Source organism: Mya arenaria, chromosome 7 (assembly GCF_026914265.1).
Source record: "Mya arenaria isolate MELC-2E11 chromosome 7, ASM2691426v1".
Lineage (NCBI taxonomy): Eukaryota > Metazoa > Mollusca > Bivalvia > Myida > Myidae > Mya > Mya arenaria.
Genome location: NC_069128.1, coordinates 13,820,635 through 13,840,448, shown reverse-complemented (window position 1 = coordinate 13,840,448; position 19,814 = coordinate 13,820,635). Strand labels below are relative to the sequence as shown.

The window sequence follows — 19,814 nt, the reverse complement described above, 5'->3', positions numbered from 1 at the left end:
AAAACAGTCAAATTACCTAGGTTTGGCTCCATAGTGGGAAAAACCGTTGAGGCTGTGTTAGATGGGCCTGTAGTCACTGAAGTAGAACGCGTACTTGGTGTAACTGTTCTCACATTAGTAGACATTGCACTTGGCGTGCCTATAGAAGATGTTGTACCGGGTAACCCTATTGTGGCTACAGCGGAGACTGTACTTGGTGTCCCTGTAGTGGTTTTAGTGGAGACTGTACTTGGTGTCCCTGTAGTGGTTTTAGTGGAGACTGTGCTTGGTGTCCCTGTAGTGGCCTTAGTGGAGACTGTACTTGGTGTCCCTGTAGTGGTTTTAGTGGAGACTGTACTTGGTGTCCCTGTAGGTGCCTTAGTGGAGACTCTACTTGGTGTCCCTGTGGTGGTTTTAGTGGAGACTGTACTTGGTGTCATTGTAGTTGTTTTAGTGGAAACTGTACTTGGTGTCCCTGTAGTGTTTTTAGTGGAGACTGTACTTGGTGTCCCTGTAGTGGCTTTAGTGGAGACTGTACTTGATGTCCCTGTAGTGGTTTTAGTGGAGACTGTACTCTGTGTCCCTGTAGTGGCCTTAGTGGAGACTGTACTTGGTGTCCCTGTAGTGGCTGTATTAGAGACTGTACTTGGTGTCCCTGTAGTGGCCTTAGTGGAGGCTGTACTTGGTGTCCCTGTAGTGGCCTTAGTGGAGACTGTACTTGGTGTCCCTGTAGTGGCTTTAGTGGAGAGTGTACTTGATGTCCCTGTAGTGGCAATAGTTAAGACTGTACTTGGTGTCCCTGTAGTGGCTTTAGTGGAGACTGTACTTGGTGTCCCTGTAGTGGCTGTATTAGATACTGTACTTGGTGTCCCTGTAGTGGCTTTAGTGGAGACTGTACTTGATGTCACTGTAGTGGCAATAGTTGAGACTGTACTTGGTGTCCCTGAAGTGGCTTTAGTGGAGACTGTTCTTGGTGTCCCCGTAGTGGCTGTATTTGAGACTGTACTTGGTGTCCCTGTAGTGGCTTTAGTGGAGACTGTACTTGGTGTCCCTGTAGTGGCTGTATTAGAGACTGTACTTGGTGTCCCTGTAGTGGCTGTATTAGAGACTGTACTTGGTGTCCCTGTAGTGACTGTATTAGAGACTGTACTTGGTGCCCCTGTTGTGGCTGTATTAGAGACTGTACTTGGTATCCCTGTATTGGCTTTAGTGGTGACTGTACTTGGTGTCCCTGTAGTGGCGTTAGTGGAGACTGTACTTGGTGTCCCTGTAGTGGTTTTAGTGGAGACTGTACTTGGTGTCCCTGTAGTAGCATTAGTGGAGACTGTACTTGGTGTCCCTGAAGTGGCTTTAGTGGAGACACTACTTGGTGTCCCTGTGGTGGCTGAATTAGAGGCTGTACTTTGTGTCCCTGTAGTGGCTGTATTAGAGACTGTACTTGGTGTCCCTGTAGTGGCCTTAGCGGACACTGTACTTGGTGTCAATGTAGTGGCTTTAGTGGAGATTGTACTTATTGTCAATGTAGTGGCTGAATTAGAGGCTCTACTTGGTGTCCCTGTAGTGGCTGTGTTAGAGGCTGTACTTGGTGTCCCCGTAGTGGCTGTAATATAGACTGTATTTGGTGTCCCTGTAGTGGCTTTAGTGGAGACTGTACTTGGTGTCCCTGTAGTGGCTTTAGTAGAGACTGTACTTAGTGTCTCACTAGTGGCTTTAGTGGATAATGTACTTGGTGTCCCTGTAGTGCTTGTATGAGAGGCTTTACTTGGTGTCCCTGTAGTGGCTGTATTAGGGGTTGTACTTGGTGTCCCTGTATTGGCTTTACTCAGTGTAGTTACTATTGAAGAGGCGGTTGTACTCGGTTTAGTTAATGTTGTTGAGGCGGCTATACTCAGTGTTGTAACTGCTGGAGAGGCGAATGAACTCTGTTTAATTATTGTTGAAGAGGCGGCTGTACTCAGTGTAGTTTCAGTTGAAGATGCGGCTGTACTCGGTGTAGTTACTGTTGAAGTTGCGGCTGTACTCGGAGAAATAACCTTTGAAAATGCGGCTGTACCCGGTGAAGTGACTGTTGAAAAGGCGGCGGCTGTTCTCGGTGTAGCTACTGTTGAAAAAGCGGCTGCACTCGGTGTAGTTACTGTTGAAAAGGCGGCTGTACTCGGTGAAGTTACTGTTGAAGAAGCGGCAGTATTCGGTGTAGTTATTGTTGTCGAGGCGGCTATACTTGATGTAGTTTCTGTTGCAGATGTGGCTGTTCTCGTTGTAGTTATTGTTGAATATTCTCCTGTACTCGGTGTAGTTATTGTCGAAGATGCGCCTGTACTCGGTGTAGGTACTGTTAAAGAGGCGGCTGCAATCGGTGTAGTAACTGTTGAAGATGCGGCTGTACTCGGTGTAGTTACTATCGAAGATGTGGCTGTTCTCGGGGTAGCTTTTGTCGAAGATGCGGCACTACTCGTTGTAGTTATTGTTGAAGATGCGCGTGTTATCATTGTTGTTAATTTAGATGATGCGCCTGTACTCGGTGTCGTTACTGTTGAGGAGGCGGCTGCAATCAGTGTAGTTACTGTTGAAGAGGCGACTGTACTCGATTTATTTACTGTTGAAGATGTAGCTGTACTCGATGTAGTTACTGTCGAAGATGCGACTGTACTCGGTGTAGTTACTGTAGAAGATGCGGCTTTACTCGGCGTAGAAACTGTCGAAGATGCGACAATACTCGATATAGTTTCTGTTGAAGATGCGGCTGTTCTCGTTGTAGTTATTGTTGAAGATGCGCCTGTACTCGGTGTAGTTATTGTCGAAGATGCGCCTGTACTCGGTGTAGTAAATGTTGAAAATGCGGCTGTACTCGGTGTAGTTTCTGTTGAAAATGCGGCTGTACTCGGTGTAGTCACTGTTGAAGATGTGGCTGTACTCGGTGTAGTTACTGTCGAAGATGCGGCTGTACTCGGTGTATTCACTGTTGAAGATGGCGCTGTACTCGGTGTAGTTATTGTCGAAAATTGCGCTGTACTCGGTAAAGTCACTGTTGAAGATGTGGCTGTGCTCGGTGTAGTAACTGTCGAAGATGCGGCTGTACTCGGTGTAGTTACTGTCGAAGATGCGGCTGTATTCTGTGTAGTTATTGTTGAAGATGGCGCTCTACTCGGTTTAGTTATTGTCGAAGATCGCGCTGTACTCGGTGAAGTCACTGTTGAAGATGTTGCTGTACTCGGTGTAGTTTCTGTTGTAGAGGCGGCTGTACTCGGTGAAGCAACTGATAAGGCTGTGCTCGGTGTAGTTTCTGTTTTAGAGGCGATTGTACTCGTTGAGCTAGTTTTCAATAAAAACGAGGTGAGAGTACTCGGTGAGCCAGTGGCCAACAGCGAAGAGGCGGCAGGACTAGGTGAGCCAATGGTCAATATGGTAGAAGCGGCTTTCCTCAATGAGCCAGTAGTCGATAAAGTAGAAGTGCCTGTAGTAAGTGAGCCAGAAATCATTGAATTAGAAGCGGCTGTACTCGATGAGCCAATGGTCAATGCACTAGAGGGTGCTGTACTTGGCGAGCCAGTGGTCAATGAAGTAGGGGCGGCTGTACTTGGCGAGCCTGGGGTCAATAAAGTAGAGGTGGCTGTATATAGTGAGCCAGGAATCAATGAAGAAGAGGGTGGTGTACTTGGCGAGCCAATGGTCAATGAAGTAGAGGCGGCTTTACTTGGCGAGCCAGGGGTAAATGAAGTAGAGGCGGCAGAACTTGGTGAGCCAGGGGTCAATGAAATAGAGGCGGCTGTACTTGGCAAGCCAGTGGTCAATGAAATAGAGGCGGCTGTACTTGGTAAGCCAGTGGTCAATGAATTACTTGGTGCACCTTTAGTGACAAAAGTAGGGGGATCTGTACTTGGTTTGTCTCTGGTGACAGTTGTAGGGGCGCCTGTAGTGACAATAGTAGGGGCGGCTGTACTTGTTTCGCCTGTGGAGACAGTTGCAGCGGCACCTTTAGTGACAAAAGTAGGGGTGGCTGTACTTGGTTTTCCTGTAGTGACAGTTGTAGCGGCGCCTTTCGAGACAATAGTAGGGGCGGCTGTACTTGGTTCGCCTGTAGTGACAGTTGTAGCGGCGCCTTTCGAGACAATAGTAGGGGCGGCTGTACTTGGTTCGTCTGTAGTGACTGTTGTAGCGGCGCCTTTAGTGACAATAGTAGGGGTGGCTGTACTTGGTTCGTCTGTACTGACAGCTGTAGCGGCGCCTTTCGAGACAATAGTCGGGGCGGCTTTTCTTGGTTCGTCTGTGGCGACTGTTGTAGTGGCGCCTTTCGAGACAATAGTAGAGGCGGCTGTTCTTGGTTCGTCTGTAGTGACAGTTGCAGCGGCGCCTTTTGAGAAAATAGTCGGGGCGGCTGTACTTGGTTCTTCTGTACTGATAGTTGTAGGTGCGGCTGTACCTGGTTCGCCTAAAGTGACAGTTGTAGCGGCACCTTTCGAGACAATAGTAAGGGCGGCTGTACTTGGTTCGCCTTTAGTGACAGTTGTAGCGGCGCCTTTCGAGACAATAGTAGGGGCGGCTGTATTTGGTTCGCTTGTAGTGACAATAGTAGGGGCGGCTGTACTTGGTTCGTCTGTAGTGACAGTTGTAGCGGCGCCTTTCGAGACAATAGTAGAGGCGGCTGTACTTGGTTGGTCTGTAGTGACAATAGTAGGGGTGGCTGTACTTGGTTCGTCTGTAGTGACAGTTGTAGCGGCGCCTTTCGAGACAATAGTAGGGGCGGCTGTACTTTGTTCGTCTGTGGTGACAGTTGTAGCGGCGCCTTTAGTGACAATATTAGGGGCGGCTGTATTTGGTTCGCCTGTAGTGACTGTTGTAGCGGCGCCTTTCGAGACAAAAGTAGTGACGGCTGTACTTGGTTCGTTTGTGGTGACAGTTGTAGCCGCGCCTTTCGAGACAATAATAGGGGCGGCTGTACTTGGTTCTTCTGTGGTGACAGTTGTAGCGGCGCCTTTCGAGACAATAGTAGGGGCGGCTGTATTTGGTTCGCCTGTAGTGACAGTTGTAGCGGCGCCTTTAGTGCCAATAGTAGGGGCGACTGTACTTGGTTCGTCTGTAGTAACAGTTGTAGCGGCGCCTTTCGAGACAAAAGTAGGGGCAGCTGTATTTGGTTCGCTTGTAGTTACTGTTGTAGCGGCCACTTTAGTGACTATAGTAGGGGCGACTGTACTTGGTTCGCCTGTAGTGAAAGTTGTAGCGGCGCCTTCCGAGACAATAGTAGTGGCGGCTGTACTTGGTTCGTCTGTAGTGACAGCTTTAGCGGCGCCTATCGAGACAATAGTAGGGGCGGCTGTACTTGGTTCTTCTGTGGTGACAGTTGTAGCGGCGCCTTTCGAGACAATAGTAGGGGCGGCTGTACTTGGTTCTTCTGTACTGATAGTTGTAGGTGCGGTTGTACCTGGTTCGCCTAAAGTGACAGTTGTAGCGGCACCTTTCGAGACAATAGTAAGGGCGGCTGTACTTGGTTCGCCTTTAGTGACAGTTGTAGCGGCGCTTTTCGAGACAATAGTAGGGGCGGCTGTATTTGGTTCGCTTGTAGTGACAATAGTAGGGGCGGCTGTACTTAATTCGTCTGTAGTGACAGTTGTAGCTGCGCCTTTCGAGACAATAGTAGGGGCGGCTGTACTTGGTTGGTCTGTTGTGACAATAGTAGGGGTGGCTGTACTTGGTTCGTCTGTAGTGACAGTTGTAGCGTCGCCTTTTGAGACAATAGTAGGGGCGGCTGTACTTTGTTCGTCTGTGGTGACAGTTGTAGCGGCGCCTTTAGTGACAATATAAGGGGCGGCTGTATTTGGTTCGCCTGTAGTGACTGTTGTAGCGGCGCCTTTCGAGACAATAGTAGTGACGGCTGTACTTGGTTCGTTTGTGGTGAAAGTTGTAGCCGCGCCTTTCGAGACAATAGTAGGGGCGGCTGTACTTGGTTCTTCTGTGTTGACAGTTGTAGCGGCGCCTTTCGAGAAAATAGTAGGGGCGGCTGTATTTGGTTCGCCTGTAGTGACAGTTGTAGCGGCGCCTTTAGTGCCAATAGTAGGGGCGACTGTACTTGGTTCGTCTGTAGTGACAGTTGTAGCGGCGCCTTTCGAGACAATAGTAGGGGCGGCTGTATTTGGTTCGCTTGCAGTTACTGTTGTAGCGGCCACTTTAGTGACAATAGTAGGGGCGACTGTACTTTGTTCGCCTGTAGTGAAAGTTGTAGCGGCGCCTTCCGAGACAATAGTAGTGGCGGCTGTACTTGGTTCGTCTGTAGTGACAGCTTTAGCGGCGCCTTTCGAGACAATAGTAGGGGCGGCTGTACTTGGTTCGCTTGTAGAGACAGTTGTAGGGGCGGCTGTACTTGATTGTCCTGTAGTGCCAGTTGTAGCTTCGCCTTTCGAGACAATAGTAGGGGCGACTGTACTTGGTTGGCCTGTAGTGACAGTTGTAGCGGCGCCTTTGGGGACAATAGTAGTAACGGCTGTATTTGGTTCGCCTGTAGTGCCAATTTTAGTGGCGCCTTTCGAGACAATAGAAGGGGCGGCTGTACTTGGTTCGTCTGTAGTGACAGTTGTAGCGGCGCCTTTCGAGACAATAGTAGGGGCGGCTGTATTTGGTTCGTCTGTGGTGACAGTTGTATGGGCGGCTGTTCTTGGTTCCCCTGTAGTGACTGTTTTAGCGGCGCCTTTCGAGACAATAATAGGTGAGACTGTACTTGATTTGTCTGTGGTGACAGTTGTAGCCGCGCCTTTCGAGACAACAGTAGGGGCGGCTGTACTTGGTTGGCCTGTAGTGACTGTTGTAGCGGTGCCTTTGGAGAAAATAGTATGGGCGGCTGTACTTGGTTCGCCTGTAGTGACAGTTGTAGCAGCGCCTTTCGAGACAATAGTAGGGGCGGCTGTAATTGGTTCGTCTGTGGTGACAGTTGTAGCGGCACCTTTTGTGACAAAAGTAGGGGTGGCTGTACTTGGTATTCCTGTAGTGACAGTTGTAGCGGCGCCTTTCGAAACAATAGTAGGGGCGGCTGTACTTTTTTCGCCTGTAGTGACAGTTGTAGCGGCGCCTTTCGAGACAATAGTAGGGGCGGCTGTACTTGGTTCGTCTGAAGTGACAGTTGTAGAGGCGCCTTTCGAGAAAATAGTGGGGGCGGCTGTTCTTGGTTCGTCTGTGGTGACATTTGTAGGGGCGCCTTTTGAGATCATAGTAGGGGCGGTTGTACTTGGTTCGTCTGTAGTGACAGTGTTAGTGGCGCCTTTCGAGACAATAATAGGGGCGGCTGTATTTGGTTCGCCTGTGGTGACTGTTGTAGTGGCGCCTTTCGAGACAATAGTAGGGGCGGCTGTACTTGGTTCGTCTGTGGTGGCAGTTGTAGCGGTGCCTTTAGCGACAATATTAGGGGCGGCTGTACTTGGTTCGCCTGTAGTGACAGTTGTAGTGGCGCCATTCGAGACAATAGTAGGGGCGGCTGTACTTGGTTGGCCTGTAGTGACAGTTGTAGGGGCGGCTGTACTTGGTTCGTCTGTGGAGACAGTTGTAGTGGCACCTTTCGAGACAATAATAGGGGCGGCTGTACTTGGTTCGCCTGTGGTAACTGTTGTAGTGGCGCCTTTCGAGACAATAGTAGGGGCGGCTGAACTTGGTTCGCCTGTAGTGACTGTTGTAGCCGCACCTTTTGTGCCAATAGTAGGGGCGGCTGTACTTGGTTCGTCTGTAGTGACTGTTGTAGCGGCGCCTTTCGAGACAATATTAGGGGCAGCTGTACTTGGTTCGACTGTAGTGACAGTTGTAGTGGCGCCTTTCGAGACAATAGTAGGGGCGGCTGTACTTGGTTCGTCTGTACTGACAGCTGTAGCGGCGCCTTTCGAGACAATAGTAGGGGCGGCTGTACTTGGTTCATCTGTGGTGGCAGTTTTAGGGGCGCCTTTCGAGACAATAGTCGGGGCGGCTGTACTTGGTTCGCCTGTAGTGACAGTTGTAGCGGCGCCTTTCGAGACAATAGTAGGGGCGGCTGTACTTGGTTCGTTTGTGGTGACTGTTGTAGCGGTGCCTTTTGTTCTTGGTTCGTCTATGGTGGCAGTTGTAGTGTCGCCTTTCGAGACAATAGTAGTGGCGGCTGTACTTGGTTCGTCTGTGGTGACTGTTGTATTGGCGCCTTTCGAGACAATAGTAGGGGCGGCTGTACTTGGTTCGCCTGTGATGACTGTTGTAGCGGCGCCTTTAGAGACAATAGTAGGGACGGCTGTACTTGGTTCGTCTGTGGTGACTGTTGTAGTGTCGCCTTTCGAGACAATAGTAGAGGCGGCTGAACTTGGTTCGCCTGTGATAACTGTTGTAGTGGCGCCTTTCGAGAAAATAGTAGGGGCGGCTGTACTTGGTTCGTCTGTAGTGACAGTTGTAGTGGCGCCTTTAGTGCCAATAGTAGGGGCGGCTGTACTTGGTTCGTCTGTAGTGACAGTTGTAGCGGCGCCTTTCGAGACAATAGTAGGGGCGGCTGTACTTGGTTCGTCTGTGGTGACAGTTGTAGGGGCGGCTGTACCTGGTTCGCCTGAAGTGACAGTTGTAGCGGCGCCTTTCGAGACAACAGTAGGTGCGGCTGTACTTGGTTCGTCTGTAGTGACAGTTGTAGCGGCGCCTTTAGTGACAATATTAGGGGTGGCTGTACTTGGTTCGTCTGTGGTGAAAGTTGTAGGGGCGGCTGTACCTGGTTCGCCTGAAGTGACAGTTGTAGCGGCACCTTTCGAGACAATAGTAGGGGCGGCTGTACCTGGTTCGCCTGAAGTGACAGTTTTAGCGGCACCTTTAGTGACAATATTAGGGGCGGCTGTACTTGGTTCGCCTGTAGTGACAGTTGTAGCGGCGCCTTTCGAGACAATAGTAGGGGCGGCTGTACTTGGTTCGTCTGTAGTGACTGTTGTAGCGGCGCCTTTCGAGACAATAGTAGGGGCGGCTGTACTTGGTTCGCCTGTAGTGACAGTTGTAGGGGCGCCTTTCGAGACAATAGTAGGGGCGGCTGTACTTGGTTCGTTTGTAGTGACTGTTGTAGCGGCGCCTTTAGTGACAATAGTAGGGGTGGCTGTACTTGGTTCGTCTGAAGTGACAGTTGTAGGGGCGCCTTTCGAGACAATAGTGGGTTCGGCTGTTCTTGGTTCTTCTGTGGTGACATTTGTAGAGGCGCCTTTTGAGACAATAGTAGGGGCGGTTGTTCTTGGTTCGTCTGTGGTGACAGTTGTAGCGACGCCTTTCGAGACAATAGTAGGGGCGGCTGTACTTGGTTCGTTTGTAGTGACTGTTGTAGCGGCGCCTTTAGTGACAATAGTAGGGTTGACTGTACTTGGTTCGTCTGAAGTGACAGTTGTAGGGTCGCCTTTCGAGACAATAGTAGAGGCGGCTGTACTTGGTTCGCCTGTAGTGACAGTTGTAGCGGCGCCTTTGGAGACAATAGTAGGGGCGGCTGTACTTGGTTCGTCTGTAGTGACTGTTGGAGCTGCGCCTTTCGAGACAATAGTAGGGGCGGCTGTACTTGGTTCGCCTGTAGTGACAGTTGTAGCGGCGCCTTTCGAGACAATATTAGGGGCGGCTGTACTTGGTTCGTTTGTAGTAAATGTTGTAGCGGCGCCTTTAGTGACAATAGTAGGGGTGGCTGTACTTGGTTCGTCTAAAGTGACAGTTGTAGCGGCGCCTTTCGAGACAATAGTGGGTTCGGCTGTTCTTGGTTCTTCTGTGGTGACATTTGTAGAGGCGCCTTTTGAGACAATAGTAGGGGCGGTTGTTCTTGGTTCGTCTGTGGTGACAGTTGTAGCGGCGCCTTTCGAGACAATAGTATGGGCGGCTGTACTTGGTTCGTTTGTGGTGATTGTTGTAGCGGCGCCTTTAGTGCCAATAGTAGGGGTGGCTGTACTTGGTTCGTCTGTAGTGACATTTGTAGAGGCGCCTTTTGAGACAATAGTAGGTGCGGTTGTACTTGGTTTGTCTGTGGTGACAGTTGTAGTGGCGCCTTTCGAGACAATAGTAGGGGCGGTTGCACTTGGTTTTCCTGTAGTGACATTTGTAGCGGCGCATTTCGAGACAATAGTAGAGGCGGTTGTACTTGGTTTTCCTGTAGTGACAGTTGTAGCGGCGCCTTTCGAGACAATAGTAGGGGTGGCTGTACTTGATTCGTCTGTAGTGACAGTTGTAGCGGCGCCTTTCGAGACAATAGTAGGGGCGGCTGTACCTGGTTCGCCTGAAGTGACAGTTGTAGCGGCACCTTTAGTGACAATATTAGGGGCGGCTGTACTTGGTTCGTCTATGGTGGCAGTTGTAGTGTCGCCTTTCGAGACAATAGTAGTGGCGGCTGTACTTGGTTCGTCTGTGGTGACTGTTGTAGTGGCGCCTTTGGAGACAATAGTAGGGGCGGCTGTACTTGGTTCGCCTGTGATGACTGTTGTAGCGGCGTCTTTCGAGACATTAGAAGTGGCGGCTGTACTTGGTTCGCCTGTGATGACTGTTGTAGTGGCGCCTTTCGAGACAATAGTAGGGGCGGCTGTACTTGGTTCGTCTGTAGTGACAGTTGTAGTGGCGCCTTTAGTGCCAATTGTAGGGGCGGCTGTACTTGATTCGTCTGTAGTGACAGTTGTAGCGGCGCCTTTCGAGACAATAGTAGGGGTGGCTGTACTTGTTTGGTCTGAAGTGACAGTTGTAGGGGCGCCTTTCGAGACACTAGTAGGGGCGGCTGTACTTGGTTCGCCTGTAGTGACAGTTGTAGCGGCGCCTTTCGAGACAATAGTAGGGGCGGCTGTACTTTGTTCTTTTGTAGTGACAGTTGTAGCGGCGCCTTTAGTGACAATAGTAGGGGCAGCTGTACTTGGTTCTTCTGTGGTGACAGTTGTAGCGGCGCCTTTCGAGACAATAGTAGGGGCGGCTGTACTTGGTTCGTTTGTAGTGACTGTTGTAGCGGCGCCTTTAGTGACAATATTAGGGGCGGCTGTACTTGGTTCTTCTGTGGTGACAGTTGTAGCGGCGCCTTTCGAGACAATAGTAGGGGCGGCTGTACTTGGTTCGCCTGTAGTGACAGTTGTAGCGGCGCCTTTCGAGACAATAGTAGGGGCGGCTGTACTTGGTTCGTTTGTAGTGACTGTTGTAGCGGTGCCTTTTGTGACAATAGTAGGGGTGGCTGTACTTGGTATGCCTGTTGTGACGGTTGTAGCCGCGCCTTTTGTGCCAATAGTACGGGCGGCTGTACTTGGTTCGTCTGTAGTGACAGTTGTAGCGGCTCCTTTCGAGACAATAGTAGGGGCGGCTGTACTTGGTTCGTCTGTAGTGACAGTTGTAGCGGCGCCTTTCGAGACAATAGTAGGGGCGGCTGTACTTGGTTCGTCTCTGATGACAGTTGTAGCGGCATATTTATTGACAAAAGTAGGGGTGGCTGTACTTGGTTTGTCTCTGGTGGCAGTTGTAGGGGCGGCTGTACTTGGTTCGCCTGTAGTGACAGTTGTAGCGGCGCCTTTCGAGACAATAGTAGGGGCGGCTGTACTTGGTTCGTCTGTAGTGACAGTTGTAGGGGCGCCTTTTGAGACAATAGTAGGGGCGGTTGTTCTTGGTTCGTCTGTGGTGACAGTTGTAGCGGCGCCTTTCGAGACAATAGTAGGGGCGGCTGTACTTGGTTCGTTTGTAGTGACTGTTGTAGCGGCGCCTTTAGTGACAATAGTAGGGGTGGCTGTACCTGGTTCGCCTGAAGTGACAGTTTGAGCGGCGCCTTTCGAGACAATAGTAGGGGCGGCTGTACTTGGTTCGTTTGTAGTGACTGTTGTAGCGGCGCCTTTAGTGACAATATTAAGGGCGGCTGTACTTGGTTCTTCTGTGGTAACAGTTGTAGCGGCGCCTTTCGAGACAATAGTAGGGGCGGCTGTACTTGGTTCGCCTGTAGTGACAGTTGTAGCGGCGCCTTTCGAGACAATTGTAGGGACGGCTGTACTTGGTTCGTTTGTAGTGACTGTTGTAGCGGCGCCTTTAGTGACAATAGTAGGGGTGGCTGTACTTGGTTCGTCTGAAGTGACAGTTGGAGGGGCGCCTTTCGAGACAATAGTAGGGGCGGCTGTACTTGGTTCGCCTGTAGTGACAGTTGTAGCGGCGCCTTTCGAGACAATAGTAGGGGCGGCTGTACTTGTTTCGCCTGTAGTGACAGTTGTAGCGGCGCCTTTCGAGACAATAGTAGGGGTGGCTGAACTTGATTCGTCTATAGTGACAGTTGTAGCGGCACCTTTAGTGACAATATTAGGGGCGGCTGTACTTGGTTCGTCTATGGTGGCAGTTGTAGTGTCGCCTTTCGAGACAATAGTAGTGGCGGCTGTACTTGGTTCGTCTGTGGTGACAGTTGTAGTGGCGCCTTTGGAGACATTAGTAGGGGCGGCTGTACTTGGTTCGCCTGTGATGACTGTTGTAGCGGCGCCTTTCGAGACAATAGTAGGGGCGGCTGTACTTGGTTCGTCTGTGGTGACTGTTGTAGTGTCGCCTTTAGAGACATTAGTAGTGGCGGCTGTACTTGGTTCGCCTGTGATGACTGTTGTAGTGGCGCCTTTCGAGAAAATAGTAGGGGCGGCTGTACTTGGTTCGTCTGTAGTGACAGTTGTAGTGGCGCCTTTAGTGCCAATAGTAGGGGCGGCTGTACTTGGTTCGTCTGTAGTGACAGTTGTAGCGGCGCCTTTCGAGACAATAGTAGGGGCGGCTGTCCTTGGTTCGTCTGTGGTGACAGTTGTAGGGGCGGCTGTACCTGGTTCGCCTGAAGTGACAGTTGTAGCGGCTTCTTTCGAGACAACAGTAGGTGCGGCTGTACTTGGTTTGTCTATAGTGACAGTTGTAGCGACGCCTTTAGTGACAATATTAGGGGCGGCTGTACTTGGTTCGTCTGTGTTGACAGTTGTAGGGGCGGCTGTACCTAATTCGCCTGAAGTGACAGTTGTAGCGGCACCTTTCGAGACAATAGTAGGGGCGGTTGTACCTGGTTCGCCTGAAGTGACAGTTGTAGCGGCACCTTTAGTGACAATATTAGTGGCGGCTGTACTTGGTTCGCCTGTAATTACAGGTGTAGCGGCGCCTTTCGAGACAATAGTAGGGGCTGCTGTACTTGGTTCGTCTGTAGTGACAGTTGTAGCGGCGCCTTTCGAGACAATAGTAGGGGCGGCAGTACTTGGTTCGCCTGTAGTGACAGTTGTAGGGGCGCCTTTCGAGACAATAGTAGGGGCGGCTGTACTTGGTTCGTTTGTAGTGACTGTTGTAGTGGCGCCTTTAGTGACAATAGTAGGGGTGGCTGTACTTTGTTCGTCTGAAGTGACAGTTGTAGGGGCGCTTTTCGAGACAATAGTAGGGGCGGCTGTACTTGGTTCGCCTGTAGTGACATTTGTAGCGGCGCCTTTCGAGACAATAGTAGGGGTGGCTGTACTTGTTTTGCCTGTAGTGACTGTAGTAGCGGCGCGTTTCGAGACAATAGTAGGGGCGGCTGAACTTGATTCGTCTATAGTGACAGTTGTAGCGGCACCTTTAGTGACAATATTAGGGGCGGCTGTACTTGGTTCGTCTATGGTGGCAGTTGTAGTGTCGCCTTTCGAGACAATAGTAGTGGCGGCTGTACTTGGTTCGTCTGTGGTGACAGTTGTAGCGGCGCCTTTCGAGACAATAGTAGGGGCGGCTGTACTTGGTTCGCCTGTAGTGACAGTTGTATGGGCGCCTTTCGAGACAATAGTAGGGGCAGCTGTACTTGGTTCGTTTGTAGTGACTGTTGTAGCGGCGCCTTTAGTGACAATAGTAGGGGTGGCTGTACTTGGTTCGTCTAAAGTGACAGTTGTAGGGGCGCCTTTCGAGACAATTGTGGGTTCGGCTGTTCTTGGTTCTTCTTTGGTGACATTTGTAGAGGCGCCTTTTGAGACAATAGTAGGGGCTGTTGTTCTTGGTTCGTCTGTGGTGACAGTTGTAGCGACGCCTTTCGAGACAAAAGTAGGGGCGGCTGTACTTGGTTCGTTTGTAGTGACTGTTGTAGCGGCGCCTTTAGTGACAATAGTAGGGGTGGCTGTACTTGGTTCGTCTGAAGTGACAGTTGTAGGGGCGCCTTTCGAGACAATAGTAGGGGCGGCTGTACTTGGTTCGCCTGTAATTACAGTTGTAGCGGCGCCTTTCGAGACAATAGTAGGGGCGGCTGTACTTGGTTCGCCTGTAGTGACAGTTGTAGCGGCGCCTTTCGAGACAATAGTAGGGGCGGCTGTACTTGGTTCGTTTGTAGTGACTGTTGTAGCGGCGCCTTTAGTGACAATAGTAGGGGTGGCTGTACTTGGTTCGTCTGAAGTGACAGTTGTAGGGGCGCCTTTCGAGACAATAGTGGGTTCGGCTGTTCTTGGTTCTTCTGTGGTGACATTTGTAGAGGCGCCTTTTGAGACAATAGTAGGGGCTGTTGTTCTTGGTTCGTCTGTGGTGATAGTTGTAGCGACGCCTTTCGAGACAAAAGTAGGGGCGGCTGTACTTGGTTCGTTTGTAGTGACTGTTGTAGCGGAGCCTTTAGTGACAATAGTAGGGTTGACTGTACTTGGTTCGTCTGAAGTGACAGTTGTAGGGGCGCCTTTCGAGACAATAGTAGGGGCGGCTGTACTTGGTTCGCCTGTAGTGACAGTTGTAGCGGCGCCTTTCGAGACAATAGTAGGGGCGGCTGTACTTGGTTCGTCTGTAGTGACAGTTGTAGCGGCGCCTTTCGAGACAATAGTAGGGGCGGCTGTACTTGGTTCGCCTGTAGTGACAGTTGTAGCGGCGCCTTTCGAGACAATAGTAGGGGCGGCTGTACTTGGTTCGTTTGTAGTGAATGTTGTAGCGGCGCCTTTAGTGACAATAGTAGGGGTGGCTGTACTTGGTTCGTCTGAAGTGACAGTTGTAGGGGCGCCTTTCGAGACAATGGTGGGTTCGTCTGTTCTTGGTTCTTCTGTGGTGACATTTGTAGAGGCGCCTTTTGAGACAATAGTAGGGGCGGTTGTACTTGGTTCGTCTGTGGTGACAGTTGTAGTGGCGCCTTTCGAGACAATAGTAGGGGCGGTTGTACTTGGTTTTCCTGTAGTGACAGTTGTAGCGGCGCCTTTCGAGACAATAGTAGAGGCGGTTGTACTTGGTTTTCCTGTAGTGACAGTTGTAGCGGCGCCTTTCGAGACAATAGTAGGGGTGGCTGTACTTGGTTCGCCTGTAGTGACAGTTGTAGCGGCACCTTTCGAGACAATAGTAGGGGCGGCTGTACTTGGTTCGTCTGTAGTGACAGTTGTAGCGGCGCCTTTCGAGACAATAGTAGGGGCGGCTGTACTTGGTTCGTCTATGGTGGCAGATGTAGTGTCGCCTTTCGAGACAATAGTAGTGGCGGCTGTACTTGGTTCGTCTGTGGTGACTGTTGTAGTGGCGCCTTTGGAGACAATAGTAGGGACGGATGTACTTGGTTCGCCTGTGATGACAGTTGTAGGGGCGGCTGTACCTGGTTCGCCTGAAGTGACAGTTGTAGCGGCACCTTTTGAGACAATAGTAGGGGCGGCTGTACTTGGTTCGCCTGAAGTGACAGTTTTAGTGGCACCTTTAGTGACAATATTAGTGGCGGCTGTACTTGGTTCGCCTGTATTGACAGTTGTAGCGGCGCCTTTAGAGACAATAGTAGGGGCGGCTGTACTTGGTTCGTCTGTAGTGACATTTGTAGAGGCGCCTTTTGAGACAATAGTAGGGGCGGTTGTTCTTGGTTCGTCTGTGGTGACAGTTGTAGCGGCGCCTTTCGAGACAATAGTAGGGGCGGCTGTACTTGGTTCGTCTGTAGTGACATTTGTAGAGGCGTCTTTTGAGACAATAGTAGGGGCGGTTGTTCTTGGTTCGTCTGTGGTGACAGTTGTAGCGGCGCCTTTCGAGACAATAGTAGGGGCGGCTGCACTTGGTTCGTTTGTAGTGACTGTTGTAGCGGCACCTTTAGTGACAATAGTAGGGGTGGCTGTACCTGGTTCGCCTGAAGTGACAGTTTTAGCGGCGCCTTTCGAGACAATAGTAGGGGCGGCTGTACTTGGTTCGTTTGTAGTGACTGTTGTAGCGGCGCCTTTAGTGACAATATTAAGGGCGGCTGTACTTGGTTCTTCTGTGGTAACAGTTGTAGCGGCGCCTTTCGAGACAATAGTAGGGGCGGCTGTACTTGGTTCGCCTGTAGTGACTGTTGTAGCGGCGCCTTTCGAGACAATTGTAGAGACGGCTGTACTTGGTTCGTTTGTAGTGACTGTTGTAGCGGTGCCTTTAGTGACAATAGTAGGGGTGGCTGTACTTTGTTCGTCTGAAGTGACAGTTGGAGGGGCGCCTTTCGAGAAAATAGTAGGGGCGGCTGTACTTGGTTCGCCTGTAGTGACATTTGTAGCGGCGCCTTTCGAGACAATAGTAGAGGTGGCTGTACTTGTTTCGCCTGTAGTGACTGTAGTAGCGGCGCCTTTCGAGACAATAGTAGGGGCGGCTGTACTTGGTTTGTCTGTAGTGACAGTTGTAGCGACGCCTTTAGTGACAATATTTGGGGCGGCTGTACTTGGTTCGTCTATGGTGGCAGTTGTAGTGTCGCCTTTCGAGACAATAGTAGTGGCGGCTGTACTTGGTTCGCCTGTGATGACTGTTGTAGCGGCGCCTTTCGAGACAATAGTAGGGGCGGCTGTACTTGGTTCGTCTGTGGTGACTGTTGTAGTGTCGCCTTTCGAGACATTAGTAGTGGCGGCTGTACTTGGTTCGCCTGTGATGACTGTTGTAGTGGCGCCTTTCGAGACAATAGTAGGGGCGGCTGTACTTGGTTCGTCTGTAGTGACAGTTGTAGTGGCGCCTTTAGTGCCAATAGTAGGGGCGGCTGTACTTGGTTCGTCTGTAGTGACAGTTGTAGCGGCGCCTTTCGAGACAATAGTAGGGGCGGCTGTACTTGGTTCGTCTGTGGTGACAGTTGTAGGGGCGGCTGTACCTGGTTCGCCTGAAGTGACAGTTGTAGCGGCGCCTTTCGAGACAACAGTAGGTGCGGCTGTACTTGGTTCGTCTGTAGTGACAGTTGTAGCGACGCCTTTAGTGACAATATTTGGGGCGGCTGTACTTGGTTCGTCTGTGTTGACAGTTGTAGGGGCGGCTGTACCTAATTCGCCTGAAGTGACAGTTGTAGCGGCACCTTTCGAGACAATAGTAGGGGCGGTTGTACCTGGTTCGCCTGAAGTGACAGTTCTAGCGGCACCTTTAGTGACAATATTAGTGGCGGCTGTACTTGGTTCGCCTGTAATTACAGGTGTAGCGGCGCATTTCGAGACAATAGTAGGGGCTGCTGTACTTGGTTCGTCTGTAGTGACTGTTGTAGCGGCGCCTTTCGAGACAATAGTAGGGGCGGCTGTACTTGGTTCGCCTGTAGTGACAGTTGTAGCGGCGCCTTTCGAGACAATAGTAGGGGCGGCTGTACTTGGTTCGTTTGTAGTGACTGTTGTAGCGGCGCCTTTAGTGACAATAGTAGGGGTGGCTGTACTTTGTTCGTCTGAAGTGACAGTTGTAGGGGCGCCTTTCGAGACAATAGTAGGGGCGGCTGTACTTGGTTCGCCTGTAGTGACATTTGTAGCGGCGCCTTTCGAGACAATAGTAGGGGTGGCTGTACTTGTTTCGCCTGTAGTGACTGTAGTAGCGGCGCCTTTCGAGACAATAGTAGGGGCGGCTGAACTTGATTCGTCTATAGTGACAGTTGTAGCGGCACCTTTAGTAACAATATTAGGGGCGGCTGTACTTGGTTCGTCTATGGTGGCAGTTGTAGTGTCGCCTTTCGAGACAATAGTAGTGGCGGCTGTACTTGGTTCGTCTGTGGTGGCAGTTGTAGTGTCGCCTTTCGAGACAATAGTAGTGGCGGCTGTACTTGGTTCGTCTTTGGTGACAGTTGTAGTGGCGCCTTTGGAGACAATAGTAGGGGCGGCTGTACTTGGTTCGTCTGTGGTGACTGTTGTAGTGTCGCCTTTCGAGACATTAGTAGTGGCGGCTGTACTTGGTTCGCCTGTGATGACTGTTGTAGTGGCGCCTTTCGAGAAAATAGTAGGGGCGGCTGTACTTGGTTCGTCTGTAGTGACAGTTGTAGTGGCACCTTTAGTGCCAAAAGTAGGGGCGGCTGTACTTGGTTCGTCTGTAGTGACAGTTGTAGCGGCGCCTTTCGAGACAATAGTAGGGGCGGCTGTCCTTGGTTCGTCTGTGGTGACAGTTGTAGGGGCGGCTGTACCTGGTTCGCCTGAAGTGACAGTTGTAGCGGCGCCTTTCGAGACAACAGTAGGTGCGGCTTTACTTGGTTTGTCTGTAGTGACAGTTGTAGCGACGCCTTTAGTGACAATATTTGGGGCGGCTGTACTTGGTTCGTCTGTGTTGACAGTTGTAGGGGCGGCTGTACCTAATTCGCCTGAAGTGACAGTTGTAGCGGCACCTTTCGAGACAATAGTAGGGGCGGTTGTACTTGGTTCGCCTGAAGTGACAGTTCTAGCGGCACCTTTAGTGACAATATTAGTGGCGGCTGTACTTGGTTCGCCTGTAATTACAGGTGTAGCGGCGCCTTTCGAGACAATAGTAGGGGCTGCTGTACTTGGTTCGTCTGTAGTGACTGTTATAGCGGCGCCTTTCGAGACAATAGTAGGGTCGGCTGTACTTGGTTCGCCTGTAGTGACAGTTGTAGGGGCGCATTTCGAGACAATAGTAGGGGCGGCTGTACTTGGTTCGTTTGTAGTGACTGTTGTAGCGGCGCCTTTAGTGACAATAGTAGGGGTGGCTGTACTTTGTTCGTCTGAAGTGACAGTTGTAGGGGCGCTTTTCGAGACAATAGTAGGGGCGGCTGTACTTGGTTCGCCTGTAGTGACATTTGTAGCGGCGCCTTTCGAGACAATAGTAGGGGTGGCTGTACTTGTTTCGCCTGTAGTGACTGTAGTAGCGGCGCCTTTCGAGACAATAGTAAGGGCGGCTGAACTTGATTCGTCTATAGTGACAGTTGTAGCGGCACCTTTAGTGACAATATTAGGGGTGGCTGTACTTGGTTCGTCTGAAGTGACAGTTGTAGGGGCGCCTTTCGAGACAATAGTGGGTTCGGCTGTTCTTGGTTCTTCTGTGGTGACATTTGTAGAGGCGCCTTTTGAGACAATAGTAGGGGCGGCTGTACTTGGTTCGTTTGTGGTGACAGTTGTAGCGGCGCCTTTCGAGACAATAGTAGGGGCGGCTGTGCTATGTTCGTTTGTAGTGACTGTTGTAGCGGCGCCTTTAGTGACAATAGTAGGGGTGGCTGTACTTGGTTGGTCTGAAGTGACAGTTGTAGGGGCGCCTTTCGAGAAACTAGTAGGGGCGGCTGTACTTGGTTCGCCTGTAGTGACAGTTGTAGGGGCTCCATTCGAGACAATAGTAGAGGCGGCTGTACTTGTTTCGTCTGTAGTGACAGTTGTAGCGGCGCCTTTCCAGACAATAGTAGGGGCGGTTGTACTTTGTTCGTTTGTAGTGACTGTTGTAGGGGCAGCTGTACTTGGTTCGTCTGTGGTGACAGTTGTAGGGGCACCTTTCGAGACAATAGTAGGGCGGCTGTACTTGGTTGGTCTGTAGGACAATATTAGGGAGGCTGTTCTTGGTTCGACTGTAGTGGCAGTTGTAGCGGCGCCTTTCGAGACAATAGTAGGGGTGGCTGTACTTGGTTTGTCTCTGGTGGCAGTTGTAGGGGCGGCTGTACTTGCTTCGTCTGGATGACAGTTGCAGCGGCGTCTTTCGAGAAAATAGTAGGGGCGGCTGTACTTGGTTTTCCTGTTGTGACAGTGTAGCGGCGCCTTTTGCGACATAGTAGAGGAGGTTGTTTTTGTTTT

At 51.0% G+C, this 19,814-nt stretch overlaps 1 protein-coding gene across 1 annotated transcript; it reads right to left on the bottom strand.

Moving 5' to 3' along the window:
• Positions 1-175: 175 nt before the first annotated feature.
• Positions 176-19,790, bottom strand: LOC128240932 (mucin-19-like). Its single transcript, XM_052957925.1, has 5 exons — positions 3,191-19,790; positions 2,663-3,092; positions 1,980-2,407; positions 1,166-1,507; positions 176-408 (listed from the first exon to the last, which is right to left on the bottom strand). The coding sequence occupies exons 1-5, from the start codon at positions 19,788-19,790 to the stop codon at positions 176-178; spliced, it is 18,033 nt and encodes a 6,010-aa protein (XP_052813885.1).
• Between the last annotated feature and the right edge of the window lie 24 nt (positions 19,791-19,814).

Excerpts from the sequence above, each read along its gene's own strand:
- LOC128240932 (XM_052957925.1), bottom strand. The coding sequence starts at position 19,790 with ATGTCGCAAAAGGCGCCGCTACACTGTCACAACAGGAAAACCAAGTAC. Across the intron at positions 2,408-2,662 it reads TTCGACAGTTTCTACGCCGA|CTACCCCGAGAACAGCCACA; the intron begins GTAAAGCCGCAT and ends CTTCGACAAAAG. Across the intron at positions 409-1,165 it reads AGCCAATACAGGGATACCAA|TACAGTCTCCACTAAAACCA; the intron begins GTACAGTCTCTA and ends AATGACACCAAG.